The sequence below is a fragment of the Halichoerus grypus genome, chromosome 1 (assembly GCF_964656455.1).
Source record: "Halichoerus grypus chromosome 1, mHalGry1.hap1.1, whole genome shotgun sequence".
Classification (NCBI taxonomy): Eukaryota; Metazoa; Chordata; class Mammalia; order Carnivora; family Phocidae; genus Halichoerus; species Halichoerus grypus.
The window spans coordinates 139,539,791-139,565,470 of NC_135712.1; the positions used below are offsets into that span (position 1 = coordinate 139,539,791).

At 34.4% G+C, this 25,680-nt stretch overlaps 1 protein-coding gene across 7 annotated transcripts in view; it reads right to left on the bottom strand.

Annotated features, from left to right (window-relative positions):
• Positions 1 to 25,680, bottom strand: part of SLC4A7 (solute carrier family 4 member 7) — a 105,424-nt gene that overhangs the window by 47,899 nt on the left and 31,845 nt on the right. For 3 of the 7 annotated variants that reach the window (XM_078072561.1, XM_078072566.1, XM_078072558.1), the window contains exons 2-6: positions 19,921 to 20,002; positions 16,076 to 16,222; positions 8,626 to 8,764; positions 7,902 to 8,062; positions 6,099 to 6,287 (exon numbers count right to left, since the gene is read on the bottom strand). In XM_078072561.1, coding sequence (XP_077928687.1) covers positions 6,099 to 6,287; positions 7,902 to 8,062; positions 8,626 to 8,764; positions 16,076 to 16,222; positions 19,921 to 20,002 — 718 coding nt within the window. Of the gene's footprint in view, positions 1 to 3,247; positions 3,617 to 6,098; positions 6,288 to 7,901; positions 8,063 to 8,625; positions 8,765 to 16,075; positions 16,223 to 19,920; positions 20,003 to 23,107; positions 23,127 to 25,680 lie in introns of those variants that run through there. The other 4 variants (XM_078072573.1, XM_078072571.1, XM_078072569.1 and 1 more) reach the window with 4 other exon arrangements.

Consider the following 25,680-nt stretch of genomic DNA (forward strand, 5'->3'; position numbering starts at 1 on the left):
GCAATTTCCTAGAACAGCCTCAGCCCCCAGATTTTGGAGAGAAGAGTAGAATGAAGACTCTGGGGGGAATATAAGGATATAGTGGGAGTGGGAAGAAGAAATGATGTGGAAACTCAAAACTGATAAAGTTAGAGTAGGATCTGAAGTCATTTGGCTAACTGGTCATCCTAAACCTATTAGAACTGGCATGCGAAGTGTACGTTAGAGTTTTTCATCATTATCTTCTCTATGTAGTCCTTCCCAATCTCAGCTAAGTTAAAGCTGTATCTCAATCAGTAAAGGAAGTCTCCCTGCTTGTACAATAAATCCTGGTGCTCAGAATTAAATGAGTAAATTCCCCAAAATTAAAACTATCACTAGCACAGATAACTCAGAAAGACTGTACTTCTTTGCTTTAAGAAAAAACAATGTCTGTATATATAAAATCAATACTAGGATTTAAAAATCATACTTTGGTAAATCTATTGTTTTACCCTTACAATTTTTCTCACAATAGCGTTATCTAGAGAAAGATAAATCAAAGATACCAGAGTCTTCCACCACTCTAAGTTTGAAAATAGTAGTTGGAGCAGTGGTGCACAAAGAGAACATTCTGGCAATATGGAGGGACATTTTTAGTTGCCACAACTAGGGAGTGCTACTGGCAGCTAGTGAACAGAGGCCAGGGATGCTGTCAAACATCCACAATGCACAGGATAGCCCCTTATGACAATAGCCCCTTATGACTTTGGGTGTCCAGCCCAAAATGTCAACAGTGCCAAGGTTGAAAAACAGGGAGTCAGGAGATAGTTACAAATACTAAAACTAAGCTTAACTCTTTTACATGTAATTATTCTCCATAACATAATAGGAAACACCACTTTCTTTTTTACTATGGCTATGCACAAATCATGATCCCATGACACAAAATCTGTAACATTAGTCTCTCCAAAATGATGCTAAGGCCACTTTCCTCCTGTAACATAACATCAGACTTCAAGAAAACTCAACCAGGAAAAAAAAACAAAAAAACAAAAAAACACCTCAACCAGGGTTTCTAGGTGCTTTAAGCACCAAAGGTAATTAAACCAGGAATAACATATAGCTATTCCTCTTATTTTAATTACATACCTTCTATAGATGTCTTCTTAAACAGTAATTATGGGCTTTTTCTTGTCTTTAGAAAGTCCCTCTCTTCCCTCCATTCTAATTTCTTTTCTTTAAATCTCATAGCATACTTATGGCAGAGGAGAAAAAAAGCTTAATACTGTTCTTCAATTTTCAGTTAATTGCTACTTTTAACTCCTTAACAACATGGCCTAACAAGCTACTGTGAACCCATATGTCATCTCCTAGTTCCTATATAAAATTTATAATCCCTCATGGAAGCTGGTAAAACAAGAAATGTTCAGTATTACTGCTATGATATAAGTAAAAACAAATGCAAGGAATTAACTTTAAAATCACATCTGTTCAAGGAAAAATAGTAAGTCTTGCTGGTTCTTTTTAATTAAGACTGTTGATTACTTCTGAGTAAATAATTCTAGGTATTTCTTCCTTTTTGTCCAGTTACCTCATTACTATACTATACATTTTCCACGAGGTACTAAAATCTACAGTGAAATATACTGTAGATTTTGCTGTGGATAGATCTGAGTTCAATTCCTTGCTCTGGTCATTTATGGCATGATCTTAATAAATCTTAGTTTTCTTCATTTGTAAAATAGGGATTAACATGAACCTCATCAAATTCTTAGGAAAATTATAAATATATTTGAAAAGTAATAACACTGTGTGTAGAGCGCCTGGGTGGCTCAGATGGTTAAGCATCTGCCTTTGGCTCAGGTCATGATCCCAGGGTCCTGGGATCGAGTCCTGCATCGGGCTCCCTGCTCCTTGGGAGCCTGCTTCTCCCTCTGCCCCCCCCCCGTCTCTCATGAATAAACAAAACACTGCATGTAGAACAAACTATAAAACAATGGAAGCTATAGATATGGTCATAATTAATGTTACAATGATTTAGCCACCATATTTTCATTTTTTACTTCCAAAAGTATGTATTTCTTTGGCAACTACAATGAGCCTGGAATATACTTGGTATGTTTGGAGAAATTCAATACAGAGAAGAAGTTTGTCATATAGTGGTAGGACCTTGAGGATTTTGTCAGAGGACTTAGGCTATCACTTACTAGTTGTATGATCCAGGGAGAAGTTACCTTCACTTTTCTGAGTTTCTGAAAATGGGTGTATCCACCTAACTCACACAAATTTTTATACACATTAAATAGGCTAATAGGGTAATAAACATAAGCTGCCAATGAAGTGTTACATGTTATCAGTATTATGAAGAAATGTAATAATACTTACATGATTAAAACCACTAACTAGCATTTATATGTCACACTGACGCTTAGCTGTCAGTAAAATAGTCACTAAATACTTCTTTATATGAATTGAGTGGAAAGATATACATGTTTAAATGTACATATAATTAATATATTATGAAGAAACAAAATTACCATAACATATAACACTTAGAGGAATTATTAAACCTTTTATGCACTAAGAAACAATTTTTCTAATTCACAGACAAAAATATATCCTAGCCACAACTCCAGGATCTCTGGTCTTGAAAATTTCAAGGTCAATTTGGATTAAAGGTAGATATGGCATTAAACAGAGGACAAACTAAAGTCTATCCCAAAATATACTAGTCTTAAAATAATGATGATTCCAGATAGCCATTAGAGAACTTTGATCTTCTCAGAGACAAAAGGAGGAAAAGAACATTCAATCCTATTTGTGTTAGGAAGGTTAAAATATACTGCATTATTTGGACAAAAGCACCAAACAGTAGCTGAAAGACACATCACCTCATTGTAATTTATGTCCAGTATGTGTTCATTCATACCATGAATGAAATGCACAAGAAGAAAAGCCACTATTTTTTAAAAATCATGGAAAATTAAAATATTACTTATAAAAATTTCTGTTTTTCTGAACCATTCAAATGCCTTTGACCTGTAAAATCTCTGAAAATTTTTGAAAGGGCTTTAAAGTTCTCTTTGTAGTCTTTTTATAACTTAAAAATGTTTAATACTTCTTTTCTACAATATACTAAAAAAGGGAAAAAAAAAAAACATGCAGAAGTCAAAATAAATTATAAGCATTATCTACATATGCTGCTAAAGCTCTGTGCTGAAAGGCATTCCAAGTGCAAGTGATCCAGAGGCAGAAAGCACCACACATGGAGGATTTGAATAGTTGCCTGGAGTCATGTCAACATTTTCCTCATTCTTCTGCTCCTGGCCTTTCAGTGCTTCTAAATCTTCCTCGGGCGGATGAATTACTACTGTGGGAATATCATCACTGGCAGGTGAAACCAGTAGTTCTGGGGCCTGAAGCTGACTCTGTTGGGAACTTCTGGAGGTCACGCGACTGACGCTAGGGCTGGAAGGAGGGCTGTTTTGAGGGGTGGGTACTGGGGTTGTACACCTTGAGCCTGCAGGGCTTCCAGCTCTTGAAGAAGGAAGAAGATGACTGAGAAGAAGAGATAAAGGCGATTCTCCTCTCAATGAAAGGTTTGAGGCAGACAGACCTGTTCGCAAAGAGTGGTGGGAGGCTGAAAGGCCTTCCCCTGAGATAAAACAAATAAATGAAAAATGATAAAGTTCACTGTAGATGGCAAATAGACACACACACATAACATCAATTTACAATGTAAACTGCAAGCTTTAAAGCCCAAAATTAATTTCAAATTCATGCTATCAGAGTTAGCATGGCAATCAGATGTTTAAATGTTAGAAAGGCAATGAAAAGCTGCTTAAATTATACTTAGTTCCCTGAAGGTGTATCCAGAAAACAAAACAGAAAATAAGAAACAATGCAAATGATAGATGATGGGGGGCAATATTCTGTTAGTAATTAGAATATCCAATAATGTGGCTTTTGAAAAAAATCAAATGCAAAGTTGATAAACAATAAATAGCAAATGAGAATGTAATATAAAAATCTAAGAAATAAAACCCTAAACAAAACTTACAAGCACTGATAGCTTATATTTAGTGTATTTTTCCTATACTGTACCAAGCCGCTAGAGATAATTCTCTCTCACAAGAAAAGTCTACATCATCTATTAATTCCTAACTTAAAACTGATATCAACTCTTTTATTAGTCAGTACAGCATCAGCTACTGGTAGTGCTCTCGAGTAAAATTTTAAAACATAAGGCAAGTTATAGGAATTTTTTTAAAAAAGAAAAACATAGTGTCAACTTGAAAGGATATTCTTCAGCTCTCTAAAGATATTAATAAATGTCCTAAAATATGCATCCATTTCTAATACAGCAGATAATATTAAACAAATACATACAATCTAATTTATCTAGATAATAAAATATTTCTCACCAACAATGGCAATAATGAAGTAAGTCTAGCATATTTCAAAAGGTTGTGCATACTTATATTTCAAACACCTGGTATTCTAAGAAGTGTAGCTTAGTGGAATAATTTTAGGAAAAACATGAGAACTATGACAATCAATCCCATATGATCTAAGTTATCAAAGCCACATGCTCAAGAGATTCCAGAAATATTAAAAAGATGAACCTTAGTCCATAAACAACTACCATTTAGTTAAAACTAAAGCTATATGCAGAAAAACTGTTAAATTACAACTATAATACAAAAAAATAACATGCCCATGCTAAAATGGCATTTAAAAGAAAACAGCCATTGTCTTATGACTAAAAGGAAACAAACAGCAATCAGGGAATAGTCAGGAATCACTCCACATGAAGAATAAAGATTTAACAGGATCTCTCTGAGTAAATGAACTCATTTCAGGAAAGTTGAGAATATACAGTACATGAAGGTGAAAAAGACATAAAATTTGACATCAATGGCTTGATTTTAAATTGAACATAGGTCCATAAGAGATTTCTTTATTCTTAAGGTTACTTAAATACATAAAGGCATCATTTTAAAGAGATTGAAAAGAGTTTTAATGGTCAAATATTCAGAAGAAAATGGACTTAAGAATTCTTGTCACACTGAGCTGCAAAAGATGATTACTGTCCACTTTAGATATATTAAACCCCATCCCATCACCAATGGCTGTTTGTTTATAGAATACTTAAAAGCCATACTATTAGTGCAGGGACAAAGAAGATGAGCAGAAAGACACTGTGGCCCATCATCCCCCCTCTTCACTCCAATCCTTGAGTAATGGAAGCAGCTAGGGGCAAGAAGGACCCTCATAAGCCAACTCCACCCCTTTGTACCCAGGTTTTGCAGAGCCACTGTCATCAGAGCTCTCTCTGAGAGCCAAAATAGAACCCCAGTGAGGCATTCTTCTGCTTTAAAAAGAGAAAAGGCAGCGCCTCCAGGTGTGCCAGCCTTAAAACAGTCACAGAGGTGAATGGCTACAAGAACACTGTATCCCCACATAAGCCACCAGGTCCCACATAATTCACTGCTAGACTGTGAAAGTGCAGAGCTGGAAAATGTGGGTCTGTGCCATTCTCAATGGTTTGGAAGACATCAGGGAGGTCATCCCTAGGTTAAGAACAAATCATCCATAAAAACCTTACACAAAGTGATCAAAAAAAGGGTAGTCAAATCATCAAACCAACCCCAAAACATTTATTTATGCCCAGCAAATAAAGTATATTAGGAAAACAAACAAAAAAAAGCACTACGAAAAATCTAAGGTTCAAATCCAAGACTTAGAATTTTAAAAAGATTAAACTTACGGATCATAATTTATGCCTCCTTAATCAATTATTCAAGTATTCTTGACAAAAACAAAAAAGCAAGAAGTAATTCAGAATTGGCTATAGTGGTAAATGTGCCATTATAACAGAGTGAATACTTAATTTTTTCATCTGAATGATTTCTACAGATTAACTGTCATGTTATAAAGAATGATATTTTAGAAATGATATTTTTAAGTACAAAAATAACATGATTATCTTTTTAAAAAGAATAAAAGCGATAATAAAATGACCTACAGAATTATCTGGAAAAAATATCTTTCTGCCCCCAAATACTAATTGTAGTACACTGGAATGCTGTTAGAGTAGAAGTGTTAGCAAAACTGGATGCCACAACTTATCTCACCATTCCTTTCAAGCAAGTGAGGGTCAGAATGTTTCTTGCCTATATCTGCAAAAGATCGAACAAGGGGAATCCGACTGGTGAATCTTTTCTCATTCTGATGATGATGTCTCTTCAGAAGAGCTTCTCTGACATTCTCTCTTATAGACTCATCCAATTGGCCAGAGGCTATCATGTTGTCCAATACCATATCTATTGAAAGAACAATAACAGCCGTTTTTATTAAATAAACGAATACTTGGATGAATATAACATAAACCATAAATTGTACATGAAACCTTACTGAAAAATAAGATCTTTAAATAGTTCTCCAGAAAATATTATTCTCCGCTGATACTGAATAATGTATGCATAAAGATAAATATGTGCTGGAGGGGAGGTGGGTGAGGATGGGGTAACTGGGTGATGGGCATTAAGGAGGGCACTTGATATAACGAGCACTGGGTATTATATGCAACTGATGAATCACTAATTCTATCCCTGAAAGTAATAATACTCTCTATGCTAACTAACTTGAATTTAAATGGGAGGGGGGAGAGAAAGAGGAAAAAAGATAAATATGAACATTATCTAAGAAAAATAAATAAGTTACATGGCAACCCCTAGTTTTTATAAGTACTGTTATTTATAAAGAGGCCACAGTTCTACACTAATAGCCTTCCAATAGTTGAAAGTGCTTTCCTGATATGGACACAATAAATTCTATTAAACTCAATATTCAATAATATTGGCTTCCTAAGAATTGAAGGTATTTTATTGCCTTACTTCATATTTTTTGTCAAAACTATAGATGAGTATTGGACTCCTTCATTCAATAATTAACTATTTACTGAGTACCTATGATATGTTGGGAATATAGAATTCCCGCTCTCACTCTTCCAGAGGTAGAAAAACCAATGAGCAAATGAAAGGATAAAATATCATAAAGTAATAAATTCTAGGAAGATGAAGATATCACGCTGTGAAGGGGGTATGGTGAATGGAGAGACTGATGTAATGCCATATGATACATTATTGTAGTGATTGGACTATTTTTAACCTATAAAATATATATAAATATTTTAAAACAGTGCCACTAATTTGAGATAGAAGAGTCAAGCTTTCAAACCTATGAGTTTCCTCTGAGAGAAAACTGGAATCAACCTAACAGGTAAACTGTAACCTTAACACAACAACTACAGACTACCATACAAAGGGACCTTGGATTAGAAGACATTACATTTGTAAATAATTAAAATATTACATTGTGTTATGTGATAATTGCAAAGCCAGAGTAAATGTCTCCTAATACTCTTCAAGAAATCTGTATACTCACAGGGAACTGACTTTCATGTGAGATCCACAACTGTTTACACTTTCTAGACCCTTCTTCCTTCTCTTCCTCCTCCTTAGAATACTTTCTTTTTCCCTGTACCACCTGCTCCTTCTTCTCATGTGTTCAAAGTCTATAAATAAGTAGTAAATAAGCAGTACATTTAATGTCCTTGTGGACCTTCCCCAGATACCTTGGTCCAGAAACTGAAGAAACAAAAAGCTCTTTTCTCTACATTTCCAGAAACAGACTGCATATCTTGCTTATGGCATTAGTCACTTTCGTTTTGGTACTGTAGTTGTGCCTGTCTAGCTTAATCTTCTAGACTTTAAATTTATTAAAGACAAAAAGTACTCCTCATACTGTCCTACAGACGATAGAAGTTCAACACAGAGCAGTTAAGTCAATGGTCTAAAAAACCACCTCATTTTCCTTATTTAAATATCTCTAATTTCAGTACAAATTAAATATTAAAAAAGTCAAACTGCTATAACCTGCTATTTCATCTAGGGTGCTTGCTCTCATGTCCAGCATCACTGTTCCATTTAGGATGCAACTTCTTAGTTCAAAAAGACTGTGCAAAGAGAGAGTTGCCACATAAGGTTTACTCCATCGGTCACCGCCATCTTCAACATCCTCTTCAAATTTCAGCCATCTGAAATGTATAACACATAAAAATATTTTGTAAATAATGAAGATTTCATTTGCTTATTTTAATATGATAAACATACACTTGTTCTTTTAAAGAAAAACAAAGACCACCACTACCAACACAAAATTTGGCTACAATCATTTTTACAAATCAAACTAATGGTCCACTCTACTCACAAGTTACCACCTCCGCAGTTCCTCATTCTATTCTAGCTATCATAATAATAAGTCTACAAAGACACACTATGGAACTTCGTGATTTCCACTGCTAATCCTCTTTTAAACTGAAAATACGTAGCAGGACCTTGATTTTTGAAATTTATTTCTCTAAAGACATTAAAATGTATAATTAACATAATTCCTTCTATGCTATGTTAAAGTGGTAAGGATTACTTAAGAAAATGAATTTTGAGAATAAAGAGATAAACTAAAGCTGAGGCTTCCAGAAAAGAGGAAATTCTCTCCTCATTATTTTAAAGTACCCGGTAACTCATAAATTCATTATATTTACAATACAAGAAAAAAATCAAGAAAAGCCAACTAAATACTGAGACTCAGTATTATTACCTGGCAGTTTCTTTCCACTCATACTCTTCTCCATCTCTATAACACAGTTCATCCATTTCCGTAAAGAGATCATGCGGAATGTGCTCTTCATCATCATCTTCAGTACCAAGAATGAACTGAACTCTTTGGGATGGTGTGTCTTGACAAAAGAATTTAAATACACTCAAAAATTGCCACAATTCATTCAAAGATAAATTCAGTTTGAAAGTGAGATGCTTTTGTTATAAATACATTCCATCAAAACTCTTTTATTAAAATACTATAAATCTGGAAGAAAACAAGGACCAACAATCCAGAAACAAAGAGTATCACAGAGAGATCACCTCCACAGACAAAAAAGAACAATTATATGTTAAACAAGTGAGGGGTGCCTGGCTGGCTCAGTCAGTAGAGCATGTGACTCTTGATCTCGGGGCTGTAAGTTTGAGCCCCACACTGGGTACAGAGATTACTTAAAAATAAAATCTTTAAAAAATAAATAAATTAAAAAAATAAATGAAACTAATCTTATAACTAACTGATGTAAAAACAAATAAAAATATGCAATATCTGAAAACATGGAACACTATACTCAAAGATAGGACTTTTTTCTCACTAAAAATGTATGAAAATGTTGGACAAAACAGAAATTTTAAAAATATGTAATTAATATGTAGCTAAGTTCAAAACTGAAAAAGGAAATTCTCCCAACTTCCAAAAAATGATGAGAAAAAGCAATGCAAGGGGTATACAGAAACTGCCTTTTTATACTATCACAGAGAAGCAAAACTCTGTCAGCTAAGGTTAGAGAGGCAGGACAAATCACTGTTATGAAACAGAATCCCCACACTCATGGCACCTGAATTTAAACTACCTACCTATACAGTATAGGGTCCCTTGAAAAATTAGTATAAATTCTAGTCCAGGACAGTTGATAGCCCTAGGACAAGCAAACAACCACAAGCATCAATTGAAAACAAAATCAAATCCTGCTGAATATGAGATATGAAGTCAAACTCAAAATCTACACTGAAGTAAACAAACTTAAAGGCTCCTGCAGATGCAATAAACAGGTTAAAGAGTAGATTAGAACAACTAATAAAGGAAAAGACAGGGATGCCTGGGTGGCTTAGTCGGTTAAGCGACTGCCTTAGGCTCAGATCATGATCCCAGGGTCTTGGGATAGAGTCCCACATCGGGTTCCTTGCTCAGCAGGGAGCCTGCTTCTCCCTCTGCCTCTGCCCCTCACCCCTGCTTGTGCTAGCACGCTCTCTCTCTCGAAAATAAATAAATAAAATCTTTTAAAAATAAATAAATAAATTTTTAAAAAGAAGTTTAAAAATAATAATAAAAAAATAAAGGAAAAGACAGATCTGAAGAAATCAGACTACATCAATGACAAATAAGAAAATAAGAAAAAATGGTTCAGAAATGTAGAGAACAAAGTCAGAATATCAAACAGGAAAAACTCCAGAAAGAAGAAAATACAGAATAGGGGCAAAAGCAATAAAAAGCAAATTTGACAATTTTCCAGTATGTATATCACATAGGTCTTCATATTAAAGGACTACCCTGACACCTACGCAGGACAAACTAAAACATACTGTGACTGAACTTCGTGATGTTTTGAACCTTTCAACATTTAGGTCTTGCAATTCTTTTGTCAGATTTATCTCCAAGCAATATTTTTGGTGCTACTGTGAGTGGTATCTTTGATTTCAATTTCTGATTGTTCATTGCTACCAGAGAAATATACAGAAATATAATTAATTGTGTATCTTGCAACCTTTCTAAACTCACTTAGTTCTGTAATTTCACAGATTGCTTAGGATTTACTAGATACATGATCTTGTATCTATAAATAAAGACAGTTTTACTTCTTCCTTCGCAATCTGTATGCCTTTAATTTTTCTTGCCTTATCACACAAGCCAGGTGCTCCAGTACCATGTTCTATAGAAGTGGCAGAGGACAACCTTGCCTTTCTCCAAATTGTAAGGAGAAAGCATTCTATCTTTCAGCACTAAGTGTGATGTTGACAAAGTGTTTTTGTAGATGCTATATATCAGGTAGAGAAAGTTTTCTTTTATTCCTTCTTTGCTGAGAATTATATCATGAATGGCAGTGGAATTTTGTCAAGGCTTTTTCTGCACCTACTGAGATAATTATATGGGTTTTCTCCTTTATAGTGTTAATGTGGTTATTTATACTGACAGTTAAATTTTATACCAAACCTGCTTTTCCACATGATTATTGTATTAATATCCTTTTGCTGCTGTAACAAATTACCACAAACTTGGTGGCCTAAACACAAATTTATTCTCTTATACAGTTCTGGAGATCAGAAGTCCAAAATGAGTCTTACAGTGCTAAAATCATTGGCTGGTTCCTTCTCTAGGGGAAAATCCATTTCCTTACCTTTTCTAGCTTCTGGAAGCTGCCTAAGTTGTTTGGGTCTGAACCCCTCCCACTTACTACAACTATTTGCTTCTGTTGTCACAACTTACTTCCTCTCTGATCTTCTGACTCCCTCTTACTAAGGATCCCTGTGATTACAACTGGCCCACTTGCAATAATCCACTATCACCTCCCCATCTCAAAATCATTAACTTAATCACATCTATAAATTCAAGTTGCTATAAGGTTAACATTCACAGGTTCTGGGCACTGGGAAGACAGACAACTTGGGAACCATTATTTTGCCTACCACAGTCATGATATAGTATCCTTTTTGGATGTTGCAGGATAAAATATGTTTTTAGTTTGTCAAGAATTTCTGAATCTACATCCATGAGAGATATTTAATCTATAGTTTTATTTTCTTGTAACAACTGCATTTAGTTTTGGTATCAAGGTAATGTTGGATTCATAACAATGAAATGGGAAGTGTTCCTTCATCTTCAATTTTCTAGCAGTCTGTATAATTTCTTCCTTACATGTTTGACTGAATTCATCCATGATGCCATTTGGGAGTAAACTGTCATTGTGGGAATGTTTTAGACTACAAATTTAATTTCTTTATACACGTGTAATTTAATGACAGTAAACTGTCATTGTGGGAATGTTTTAGACTACAAATTTAATTTCTTTATACACGTGAAATATGTAATTTCTAATTACACATCAGGTAATTCAGGGTAATATCAAATTTTTTTGGTATTCTTAAGGAATTTCCCCATTTCATCTAAATTACCAATTTTGCTGGCATAAAACCATTCATAATACTCTTCATCAGGCTTTTAAATACCTGTAAGGATCTGTACTGAAATTTTCTGATGCTGGTAATTTATATCTCTTTGTGCTCCCTAATCACACTGGCTATGTAAGTTTATCAATTTCACTGATCTTTTCAAAGAATCAGATTTCAGTCTAATTGATTTTTGCCATTGTTTTTCTGGTTTTTATTTTATTCATTTCTGCTTCAGGTTTTATTTTTCTTTTCTTTTCCATACTTTGGTTTAATTTGTTCTATGTTTTCTCCTAGATTCTTAAGTTAGAAACTTAAGTCATTGACTCCAGATCTTCATTCTTTTTTAATATAAGGATTAAATGCTACAAATTCCTCTATGCACTGCTTTAGCTGCATCTAACAAATTTCAATTTATAGGCAGTCCTAACTTTGCACAGTACCATGCTAAAGGAACCTGCACACCAGAAGGCATGTCCTCACTTTGCAAGATTTTATCTCAATCATTGCCAGTACTGTGTTTTTATTTTTATGAGCTCAAAATATTTCCTAATTTCTGTTGTGATTGCTTCTTTAACCCAGAGGTTATTGAGAAGCATCTTGTTTAATTTCCAACTATCTGGGGATTTTTCTGGATATCTTTGTAGTTTAATTCCATTGTATTCAGAGAATATACTTTCAATCTTTTAAGTGTATTAAGACTTGCTTACTGACTAGAATATAATCTATTGTGGGAAACATTCCATTTACACATGTTAAAAAAAAATGTGTATTCCACTATTGGTGGGTGGAGGACTCAGTGAATATCAATCTAATTGATAATGTTATTCAGGTCTTCTATATCCTTATTGATTTTTTTCTTAACTTGTTTTACCCATAACTGAGAAAAGAGAGTTGAAATCTATAACTTTTCTAAATTTATCCAACAACTGTAAATTTATCTCTCTTCTCAATTTTATCACTTTTGCTTTATGTATTTTGAAGCTGTTATTACATGCATATTCATATAGGATTGTGACATCCTGGTTTCAGCAATTTAATTTGTATGTGCTTTTGTGTGATTATCTTCATGTTTCTTCTTGGGTTTTGCTGAGCTCCCTGAACCTATTTGTTCAGAGTTTTCATTAAATTTAGAAATTAAACTCTGATTTCTTCAAATATTTTTTTCTGCCACCCTCCTTTCTGCCACTACAATTATACATTTGTTAGACTAATTGATATTGTTCTACAAATTACTGATGCTCTATTTATTCATTTCAGTCTTTTCTATTTCACTTTGGGTAGTGTCTATCACCATGTCTTCAAAATCACTGATTTTTTTTTTTTTTTCTGTAGAGTCAAATCCTCCATTAATCTTACCTAGTGTATTTTTTCATTTCAGAGACTGTATTTTTCATCTCTGGAAGTTCCATTTGGGTTTTCTTACATTTTCAACTTCTCTGCTCATCAGTCACATTCTCTTCTATCTTCTTGAACATACAAAGCAGATATGTTATAATTGCTTTAACATGCTTGCTTTCGAATTCTATCAACTCTGCCATTTCTGCATTTCTACTGGTTTATTTTTCTCCTAGTTATGGCTCATATCTTCCTACTTTTCATATTTCAAGTAATTTGCAGATACCAGATATTGTGACTTTTATATGCTTAGGTGCTGGATTTTACTACATATCTTTTAGTAGTATTATACTTTACCCTGGAAACGACCTTTAATCTAATTCTTTTAAGACGTGATTTAAAATTTTTAGAACAGATCCACTGTGGCTTTTAGTGTAAAATTAAGACCCACTATTAAGGCAATAACCTTCTGAGAACTCTACACAATGCCCTGTATGTCAAGGTCTTTCCTCTCTGTCTGATGAGAATAAACCCTATTCCCAGTCTTATACGATATCCAAGAACTGTTTAGCCTACTGTTTTCTGATGGTCATTTCCCAGGCCTCAAGAAGTTTCCTTTAGCCCAGACCAGTACTCAAAGATTCAAAAGGATCCCTCTTCAGACCTTTGGAAGCCTCTTTGTGTATAGCTCTCTACTCTTCTGGCACTCCATACCTGACTAGCCTCTTTGGCCTTCCCAAATTCCAACCTCTGTCTCAACTCTAAGAGCCTGCAAGATTCTGTTCCAGATTCCCCTCCCTGTGCTGTGGCCTGGAAACTGTCTCTAGGTAATATGCTCAGGCAAGCATAAGGCTCATCTCACTTGCCTACCCTCTTTCAGAGGTCAGAATGGTACAATGTGTTGTCCAATGCCTGAAAATTACTGTTTTATATATTTTATCAACTTTTTTAATTGTTTAAAATAAGAGGGAAAATTCATGTTATTCCATCATACCAGAAGCAAAAGTCCTATGTAATCTACATTTAGAGAGTGGGGACCAGAAAAAAGAGACATCATTCATAGCAATTTCTTGGATACATATTGGCAGTTAAAATCAAAATAAACCTACTTCAGTGGCATAAAACTTTTCTAAGAATAGTTATTCCATTAAAAAGTCACAAATATTTCCTCCACTAAATTCTTCAAACCACTATATTTAGACTTCACATGTCATACCGTAGCTTGAAACATCAAACCACCTATCCTAGTGACCATACTTAGTTTAGTAGATAGCATTCTATAAAAACATTATGTGCCCTTTTATTTACATCAATTGGGAAACATAATGATCTACTCAGAATAGCAGACAATATCCTAAATTGGATGGATGCATCATACAGAGGAGCAAAATAGTTCTAAATTACCTAATATCATCAAAGTCCACCAGTGATCCTTTCTGAAATTAGTACTGGTTTTTCCTTTGCTACCTACAGGACCTTTGTTAATTATGTGACCACTTAATATTGTATTAGGCCATCGTGTACTAGGCCATGTACTATCTCTTAGTACAGGCTTTTAAGAGATTCCCATCACATTTAGTCTCTCTAAGCTGAAGTGTCTCCATCTACAAAATTAAAATACCCATCTTTTAAATAATGCAGAGAGGGATAAAGAAGATGAGGTATACATACAATGGGATATTGTTCAGCCACAAAAAAGAATGAGATCTTGCCATTGGCAATGACATGGATGGAGCTAGAGTATAATGCTAAGCAAAATAAGTCAGTCAGAGAAAAATAAATACCATATGATTTCACTCATTTGTGGAATTTAAGAAACAAAACAAATGAGGAAAGAGAAAAAAAGAGTGAAAGACAAACCAAGAAACTGACTCTTTAACTACAGAGTGATGGTTACCAAAAGGGAAGTGGGTAGTGGATGGGTAATAGGTGATGGGGATTAAGGAGTGCATTCAGTGTGATGAGCACCAGGCATTGTATGGAACTGCTGAACCACTATATCATACACCTAAAACTAATATAACACTGTATGTTAAGTAACTGGAATTAAAATTAAAATTTTAAAAAATAAAAAGTGCAGAGAGAATTAAATCAAAGAGCATATGTTAAGGGCTTGGTGGAATGCTTAGCATAGAATTGGCACTTAATATATTATTATTTTCTTATGTTTATGTTGTAGCTATATGACCCATAGGATTCTTTTCTCTTTGTCACAAAAACATTCCTTTAGCATAGCACACAAGTGCCTACAAGTACAGCTCACGTAACTTTGCTAGAATGCACACATTAGAACCCATGGTGTAGAGATAGCCATATAGGCCCATGATGTCCTAAAAAAAAATAATGATGCCTTACATGTCCACTAACTGCAATGTCCTAAGAGTCTTCCTCAGGCTGTACAGCTATTTTTTTTGGCTCTCACCATTCGCACGTCTCAGGGCCACTTAAATCAGTGCTATCAATATTCATTGTAACATTCTCTTTCCCCTACAATATGCCTTTTTTCTTTCTGATTTCCTCTTTCTAGGGGCACTTCTGTATTCCTCTGCTTTCAAACAAAAATCTGTCCTTTCACAGACAGTACTATCAAATCAGAGCACTTTTTTGCCCAGATAACCAAGGAGTTCAACTTAGTGGATAAAATTTTCTAGCCAAAAAATGTGTTTAAAAATGGAAAAAAAATTAATCTCATCCAGGAGCCTGAAGATTCCAGGTAATTGTTCATTCCACATATAATGAAATATATAATAGAGAAAAAATATTATTACTTCAATTAGTATATTCCTTGGAGAAAAAATATTACTTCAATTAGTATATTTTTCAAGGTTCATAATGTGTCTAAATTATAGCAGACATAAAATTTAAGAAAGAAAATATTCTACTTTTTTAATAAGCCTTTTCAGGAAAGAATTCTAAGGTGCTAACAAAGAACTACTGTTTTCTCTTACCATAAGAAGGAGACTCCCGTCCATCTTCTTTATCTGATTCTTTATCTTTTCTTCTTCGGTGGTGATGTTTGTGTCCACGATGCCTATGACGCCGACGACTCTCTTTACTAAATGGGACGTGAACACCAATATAGACAGCTCGATGACCTAGCCAAAGGTTCAGAAACATTACTGATTTTCCAAAAAGAAAAGAATATACAAATGTATACCAAATTTTACTTTGATAAGAAAGAATTATATTTAGGCTCATGTAATTAACAATGTTATTTCCTGTTCTTTTCTTTTATAGAACACTAAATAGAATGCTATGTCACGGGTTAATACCACTGACTGATAAAACAGGTTACTTATGTAAGCATTACTTTGGCAAGGCTAAAAAGGCATTTTGGGAAAGAAGAGCTTGGCCTTTCTGAAATCATACTATGTAGTCATAAATTTATTCCATCTACATTTTGATGTCAACCCTAGCTAACAGAGATCCTTAAGAGATATGTTTTAATGATAATTAAATATATTCATAAGCAGATATTTGTAAATATTTATTAATTACAGTTTTGGAAATCCCAAATCAGCAAGGTCCAAATTACTGAAAGCTACATTAAATGTAAATGATCCAAATACTCCAATTAAAGGGCATAAACTGTCAGACTGGTTGGGGAAAGCAATACAATAAGGTTATCATATGCTTCTGGAATATTAAAAAGCTACTGCTGATGTTGCACGATTCTCAATTTGTATTGTGACCAACGAAATGGTTATGAAAGGCATTCTCTGCTTTTGTCCACTAAATAAAACTTAATCAAGGAACTAGAAAGCCAGCAGCACTATGTCAAATACTGAGGCATGAACTTGATTTCTTAAATAGTTTAAGTAATGTTCCTATCTAAGCTACGTGGAGTGAAAGGCATGGTGGGCTACAAGTTTAACTAATTTGCAACTATGCAAAAGCCTCTGGCACGGAGCTGCTTTTTGCCCTTATGTACTTTAAAAAGTAACATGCTGAAATATGAGTAGTTAATGGCATTCTTTTCCTAACAAATTCCACAAGATGGTCAGAAAATAAATACCTCAAGAAACTCAAGGTCTTCATCTTTAGATGAAATTTGAAAGTAGACTCAATCCTCACTTTTTGTGAATTCTTTATTTTCAAATTTGCCAACTTGCCAAAATTCATTTGTAACCCCAAAATCAATACTCATGGCGATTCTGCAGTCATTTACAAATATCCAGGGCAGCAAAAAAATCTGAATTGCCCGAAACACACATACCCAGCTAAGTTTGAAAAAGGTGACACTCTTGATTTCTTGCTTCAGTTACCAACATAGTAATATCAATAAACTGAATAATTACATTTAGACTAAAAGAGAACTAGACCTACAGATATACAATGAACTAAAATTACTTGCTTTAACATCTTCCAATACCTAGCACTCTGCCTAATATACAGTAGGCACTAGATTAAAAAAAAAACTATAGAAATTAAATACCAATTTTTTTTTAATTTTACCAGAAAATCCCAAAATTAAAAATCAATTATATAGCATGGCAGGGGGGAGGATGATGGAAATGTTCTAGAATTAGAGTGGTGATGGTTGCACAACATAGTAAATATACCTTAAAAAAATTAACTATACACTTTAAAATGATGAAGTTTATGTTAAATAAATTATATTTCAATAAGAAAACTAAAAAAATTAAAACAAAACTCAGTGATATTACTATTTAATTTTAGTGAAACTATCTTCTTCTAAATACTACAGAAAAGTGGAAATTAAAGAGGCAAATTCTCATCACTGTGCACTGGGAATTACAAAGTTGTACTCCAATTAGAACTAATGGGTTCTGGCACATAGCCCCAATGCACCAAAATAAAAATAAATTATGGGAGTTTCCAATTTAGAAAGAATAAACAGGAATATGAAAATCCAAGCCTTATTGTTTATTTAGCTTTTCTTATCAACCTTAGTGTTCTTTGTTATGATTTTTTCTTTCCTTTTTCTTTAACCTTTACGCTGTCAAAGAGCTATTCAGTCAAACTCTGAGATAAACGTAATCTTTCCCTCAAACCCAATACTGAAATTTAGATATGTACCATGTACGCAAAGCTAAAGGCTCTTGGGTAACAAAGGGAAGCAAAAAAAACATACCCAATGCTGCTCTTCACGTTCTAGGTTGCACACAGTTGAGAGGTAACATTATATGCTAAGTGATTTGAATTGATGAAATTATTGCTAAACATTTTAACTTCCCTAGCACCTGGAATTCACAGAATCTAACCATAAAATTCTAGATAACTGAGGTTCCTTTCAGAAGCCCTAGGAAGCCTAGATTTTTAAAGACAATTTTAAAAGACAGGGCTTTCTTCCATCTCACAAAGTAAATATGGAGAACACTTATTTGCCTCTTTCCATCACCTTTTTAAAAGCAACAGATTACTGCCCCTATATGGTACCAGCTTTTACAGAAGGCTTTAACTTAAAAATGTAGTTCCCAAGAAGACCCCAAAAGTCTATCAAAACATTTGCCATGAACATCACCCTAACCAAGTGTTCAAGGTTAAATCACTAATAATAAGTCACGCTGATATCACATGTCCTCAGATAGGATACACTGAAAAGAGCACACCACCTCTGTGGTATGCTTCCCAAATATCCATAATCTCAGTCTGTTCATATGATAACATAAACAAACCCAAACTTAGAGACATTCTACAAAGTAACTAACCACTACCCTTCAAACATGTCAAGGTCATGAAAAACAAGGAAAGACTAAGAAACTGTCACAGAGGAGACTAAGGAGATTAGACAACTAAATGTACTATTGGATCTCGAACTGTTCAACTGGATCCTGGAACATAACACAGACATCAGTAGAAAACCGGTGAAATCTGAACAAAATTTAATCTAGTTAATACAACTGTACTGATGTTAATTTCTTCATTTTCGTTAACTTATGATGGTTATGTAAAATGTTAAAATTTTAAAAAGCTGCGTGAAGGATAACAGGAACACTCTGTGTACTATCTTTGCAACTCTTCTGTAAATCAAAAATTATTTCAATCAGAAGAAAAAAAAGAGAAGAAACCATTTGCCAGGACTTCTTCCTCGTAGACTGATATATAATTCATCTGCTCCACAATTCTATGCTGAGGTATCATAGCACTTGAAAAGGCTGATGTAACTTACCTATAAAATGAACATTTATATGACTAGTAATAACTGTGGCTTATTAGTCTGGCATTCTGAAATGCTAAAAACATATTACCCAGCCTGCTAGAAATGAAAAAAATAAAAGAATCAACTGACTTTTTAACTTTGGTATTTTAATTTCCAAGGTAAGTAATGGTAACCACCAACGAAATCTGAAAAGCATAGATTCTAGGAGCACCTGGTTGGCTCAGTCAGTTAAGTAAGCATCCAACTCTTGATTTCAGCTCAGGTCATGATCTCAGCGTCATGAGATTGAGCCCTACGTCAGGCTCCACACTGAGCATGGAGCCTCCTTGAGATTCTCCCTCTCCCTCTGCCCCATGCCCCCCTCCTTGCTCATGCTCTCTCTCTCCAAAAAAAAACAAAACAAAAAACACACAGATTCTAAATTCTTTGTTATATCAGTACTTTCAACAAAGAGAAATCAAGGAATATTGTAACTGCAGATATGAGTATGGTTACATCAGTGTTTGCTATATTATTCCTTACACTATATTTAGAAAAGTGTTAAACGTTCTTTCAAATGTATGCTCTACCTCATAACAACAAAATGTTTCCACAAACAGCAGTAAAATTTAAAGCACACTAACAAACTTTCATCAGTAATTTATCCTGTTAAGTGTAAGTTAAACTTACTTTCTAGTTCTTCTTTTTCAAACTTTGTGTTCACAGTTGAGCTGGTTTTGCCAAGATCCACAACAGCTTCTTCATCAGGACCCTAAAAAGAAATTATTCTCATTTACTCATGACATCAAATATATACTAAGAACCTACTAATAGGGGCATTATTTGAAATAGTCAAAAAATAAGTAACAGATTGCCTTCCTCTCAAAGAAGCTAACTATAAGCTAACTAATTATTGCTAACTGCATTCTTTTTTAAAGTAGGCTTATGGGCTTTTTTTAATCCACAAAAGACTATTCAAAAATTTCATGGTAGGAACTGAGGTGACAATTTTTAATTGGTCTTCTATGGAAGTTACTAAATAATTGGTACATGTATTCACTACAACAGAAAGACAATCCAGATGACAATTAGAGAAAATCAGGGGTGAGGGAGACCCTTACATATGAATATGGAATGCTTTTTTGGTTGTTCTTTGCTCTTAGGTCCCCTAATTAAAAGGAAACACTTAACTCAGCTATACTGGATTGTATTATGGTTCCACATAAAATGGTCAAAAATGAGTCTATAGACTAAACATGTAGTATCACTTCTACTCGTAAATTAACCAAGAGCCAATCAAAGTTATAAGAACTTTTATTTCTACAAAGGAAAAGCCATGGCAAAATTTAACCTTTAAGGAGGTCTAACTTTGAGTTGTCTAAGTCTACCTTCATAATTTTGTTCCCGTCTCCAGCTCAACAAAAAGAAACATATTTTTGTAAAATACTGCATAGACTATTTTTAAAAGAATAAAATTTTAGCTTTACCTTCCCTTCCCAACTTCTAACTTAACTTTGAAAGGAACAGTAGTATGCTCAAGATTCTGTGGCACAGATATAAACAGATGAGCAAATTCCTTCCCTCAAAAAGGCTTCAATTTGAGCTGTAGCCCATTCTGAGCCCTTGCCCAGCATGGGTCAGCTATAGCTGTACAAGGAAACCTCGCCAACCTTCACCATTGTTAGGAGGCCTTGCACTTTGTCCAATACAACTACCACGTGTCTCAACAGGTGCACCCTGATTGGGTGGGCAAAGAAGACATCACCACTTCCAATTCCTCAGGAAAGTCTATTCCATTCTAAGACTAGAGAACAGTGTACAATGATCAGGCAACAGTGAACAAGGACTCTGCCATGTTCAACGAAGCCAGGGACTGGGGAGACATACTGGAGAAGACATTCAAGAGTTTGGAAAGATATACAGAGGTTCTGAGAAGAGCTGGCAATATTAAACAAGCCTATCTAACTTCAAGAGTGACACAGATCAGCTCACAGTCTATGCTGTATGTGCAGTATGCGGAAGAACCCAGGATATGGAAGCTCATGCAGCAAATCAGTCACACCAGAGAGGTCCTATCCTATAATGCTTTTGTCAAAGAATCAATGCAAAAGATTAATGCAAGGAAAAGGATGGCCCAGGAAGAGGCTAAACATCTAGAAATGACCTGGAAGGAGCTGGGGGGCTTGATGAAGAAAGAGGTGGATAACCTGAAACCAGTGTTCAAAGCAGGCAAAAGGATGGGCAACAGGAAATAGGACAATGTTCTGGCTCAGATGGAATCAAAGTACTACAAACCTTCCAAAGGAGGAAAGGAAAGAGCTTTCAAAAAAGAAAATAAATAATCTAATTCAATCTCTTTGAAGGTCCTCATGCTATAACTGGTACTTTTGCAGGCAACATAGACAACTGGAGATAAGAGAATTAAATAATAAAATTATAATAACATTAATTACAACATTAATACCCCACTATTATTTTTCTAGAATACAGTTACATTTTTTATCTATCTAATTATAGTACTTTTCAAATTTTGCAAGACACCTTTTCAGCCATTCCCATTTTATGGCTGGTCTTATTGTCCAAGATCTCCTCTAACACTTCGAACAATAAACCAGAAAGAACACAGCTTCTAACCAATTTCAATGTCCAAGCATAAACTGGAAGACTATTTAAGAAAGGACCAAACAGGAGGTTGGTTAAGATGCTCTATTAACGTCTCCTCCAACTTTTGATCTACAGTATCATACGTTTGTGTATAGCTTTTTTCAATGTATACAAAGTAGATTCGTATACAAATGTGCCTTGCTATCCAAATTCTGTGTCTAAATTCTCCAACCTTTAAATTCAGGAACTGAATCAATTTGATTACCTTTTTGTACAAATCCCCTGCTATCCAAACTCTATTTGCTTCCCAAAATTCAGAACCAGACACAATACATTAAGGCAATGCAGATCTCTTGATACCCAAATTTACTTTCTGAAGGTTAGATATCCAAATATTTAATCCAACAGAGTTGAGTATCAAGAAGTTGTTGTATAGAACTTTGAAGGATTGGTGTTCAATTTAATATAGAAAATGCAGAGAAGTCAAATGACTTGCTAAGGCTCCATATCTACAGGAGTAGGAAACAGACTGTGTATTTTCATATAAAGGACTAAGAAAGACAAGTGACAACAATATGGGTGGTTCATCAAACTGCCTCACAACAATCAAACGCCAATAGTAATGAGGAAAGGCTAAAGTAGGAAACACAAAAATATACACGTAGACCCACACACACACACCAAAAAAAACCACAAGAAAGTAAAATTAGTAAGCATGTCATACTCTAAAACCTTTAGCTCTCCTCCAGTGATTTCAGGCATAGGTACGAGACAAGCAGTCTCCTACAACACGATTATCCCAAGAGGTAGCATACTGTATATTCTAAAAGGAATTAACTGCTCCCATTCTAAACTTTCATTAGCAGGAACGCTCGCTAAGATAGGAAGCAAAACAATACATTTTTCTCTTACCCCTAACCAAAAAAACCCTTTTATTTCTACAGATATATTTACATGTTTAGATATACTAACAACACTATTAGCTAACACTCAAAAACAGCTTAAGCTGGACATCTAAACATCTACCATACAAAAACACTCCTAAAATGTGCAAAAAGTGGCATGCCGAAAAAAGGCTGTCCACCAGCACATCCTCTCATGGCCCACCCAGCTTGCTCCCATTGAATCGTGTCCGTGAAGCTTTAAGTCACTTAACTTAAAGCCAAGTAGATTATTATTTTACTGTGACTGACTAGGTTTTCAATAAGAATGTTCTCACGTGTAACTGGTAGAACAAACTAAAGTTCAAATTTTAAGAGTACAAGAAACTTACAGGATTAGCACTGTAAAGAAGGGGGCGAGCATCGGCATTTCTCCCTTCTCTTAAAAACTTTTTGTAGCTTTTCAACAACTGTGAAACATGAATCAAAAAGGCAATCTGCTATAAATGCAAACATTAAGTAGGCCATACAAACTGGTCATCCTGACATATTAAAGTAATTCAACAAAGTCTGCAGGTTGCATATGACTATATATTGAAAATCCCTTAGACAAAGCCATCGATGTTTCAAGGGGACAATTCATTTCTGAAACAAACATATTGTGCTTTAAATCCTATCATTTTAGAAAAATGCCTCAGTCCATATTTCTAAATATAGAGGATGTTTATATACTATATAAAGTACATTTGTGTTCTTTAAAGTATATACAAAAAATGTATTACACAGTAATAAATATTTGGAAGGCTAACCTTCAAACTAACACTGTCTCACATTGATGATTAGGAAAACAATAACATAGAAACAATCAAAATGCTGTTTATTTTTTTTTTGTTACAACAAACACATTTAACTTTAGTAATTTAAAAAGAATAAATTCAAATTTCAATCTGTTAATGTCAGTTATTTTTATATTTGCATCTAGAAAAAACTTCATTTTTTAACTCCAAGAATATAGTGGAAAACTAAAAATAGTCAGCAAAGAACAACCCCTGACATCAAAATGTTTTCATTCTTAACATCAAATGAGTGATGTAAGCCAATGCCTATAAAGCCTTCCTAAAATGAAATAATGCCAAGGCACTGAGAAAATTCAAATACATGGAAGAATAAAAAAGCACCTAAAGTATGTCAGTATAAGACTGACTCACTCTAATCTTAAAATTATTTGCCTTGGTTTCAATTTTCTGTTCCATTTCTACTTATAAAATAAGGTTACTAATCAGATTATAAGTGCTCCATAACAAAGAAGACAACAAAAAATGAGCCATATAAGATCATAAAGAAAGTTTAAATTCTCTGTGTATGAAATGACACATGTACAAGGTTATTTATTACAGCTTATAACAGGAAAAGACTGGACACACTCCAAAAGTCCCTTAATAGAGGAATGGCTATGCCAATGGAATACCAAGTTATGGACAAATGGAAAGCCTCATCAGGCTTCTACTTGAAATTACAAATCACAAATATTTATTGTATTATTTCTATGGGGAGACACAATCATTCCAAGTTCCAAATCAGTACACACACACACACCAAAAAACACGTATGAATCACTTATTTTAGGGTTATCAAATAGTATATGGTTACTGAAATAAGGTCCAGTAGGTGCTCTGTCCAGATTCCGCATCTCCAGTCAGCATGAGGTTATCATTACTTGGGTTCCATTGCAGTTTTCTAGTGAAAACCAACAGGAGACAGCCAGAAAATCCCTCAGCATATGGTCAGTTTGCCTCTTCTTCCCCTGGATAATACCCTTGTTCCCCATAAATCCAATAGCTCATGAAAGAAGTTTCATTCCCTTAAAGGACTAGGAATTAAGGAAGTCATCCATTCTTTCAACAAATACTTACTGAGTACATACTATATGCCAAGCATTATTCAGGTACCAGGGATAGATCAGTGAATGAAAAACTGTAATACAATCAAATTTCCAGCTTAACAGTTAATTTACAGCTAAATGGCTCCCCATGATAAAAAAAATCTGGAGGTAAATGAATTCTCTTTTCCATTCCTAATCTTAATGAATGAGACCTCACAGACTCATAGGTATCAACAGGCTTTACTTTTTCAGTTCAATGTCCAGATTTTATATATACATTACACACACACACACACACACACACACACACACACACACACACACAAAGCTTAAGTGACATAAGATTACACTGTGAGCTGGTGAAAGAACTGAAATTAAAAGCCAGGTCTCTATAGAGTCCCAGTTACATGGGTTCTTTACCCACAAGACAACAGACCAAGGTCACCATAATATATGCTGAGAACACACAGTACTTTTTCTTTACCGCATCTGTTAAAACTTATAATCACATATTTATGTAACTACTACTTTGATATTCTTTACATACTTATATAACTACTTCTTTAACCTTTCTACTATCTTCCAGTAGAATAATAAGTTCCAAGAAGAGGGGAATCATGTCTGTTTTGCTCACCAGTATATCCTAAGCATCAAGCAGGATTCTTGGTAAGCTCTCTAATACTGGAATGTTGAGTATGTTTCAAAGGACAAGACTACTCAGCTAAAAATCTACCCTGGATTCACTTAAAGACTCCTTATGAACACAATTAAAGCTCAAACATACAAAGGTACTCAGTATTTTGAAAATGTAGTAAATCAGTTTATAAACAAAAAAGCCCATCAACACATGATAAAACCAAAATTCAATTCACAAGCGGGAATTCCCTGCAAAATCAAACTATCTGAAACAGACTTTATTAACTACGTTAACACATTTTACTAATTCTTCCCATAAGTCATTTTTCCACCTGAGACAGCAAAATCTGTGATGTGTATTTTCTTGGCCAAAAGACCAAAACTCAAACTTTAACATGTCAAAGGCATAATTTTAAGGAAAAAAAGAATGTTAAAAGATTATTTAAC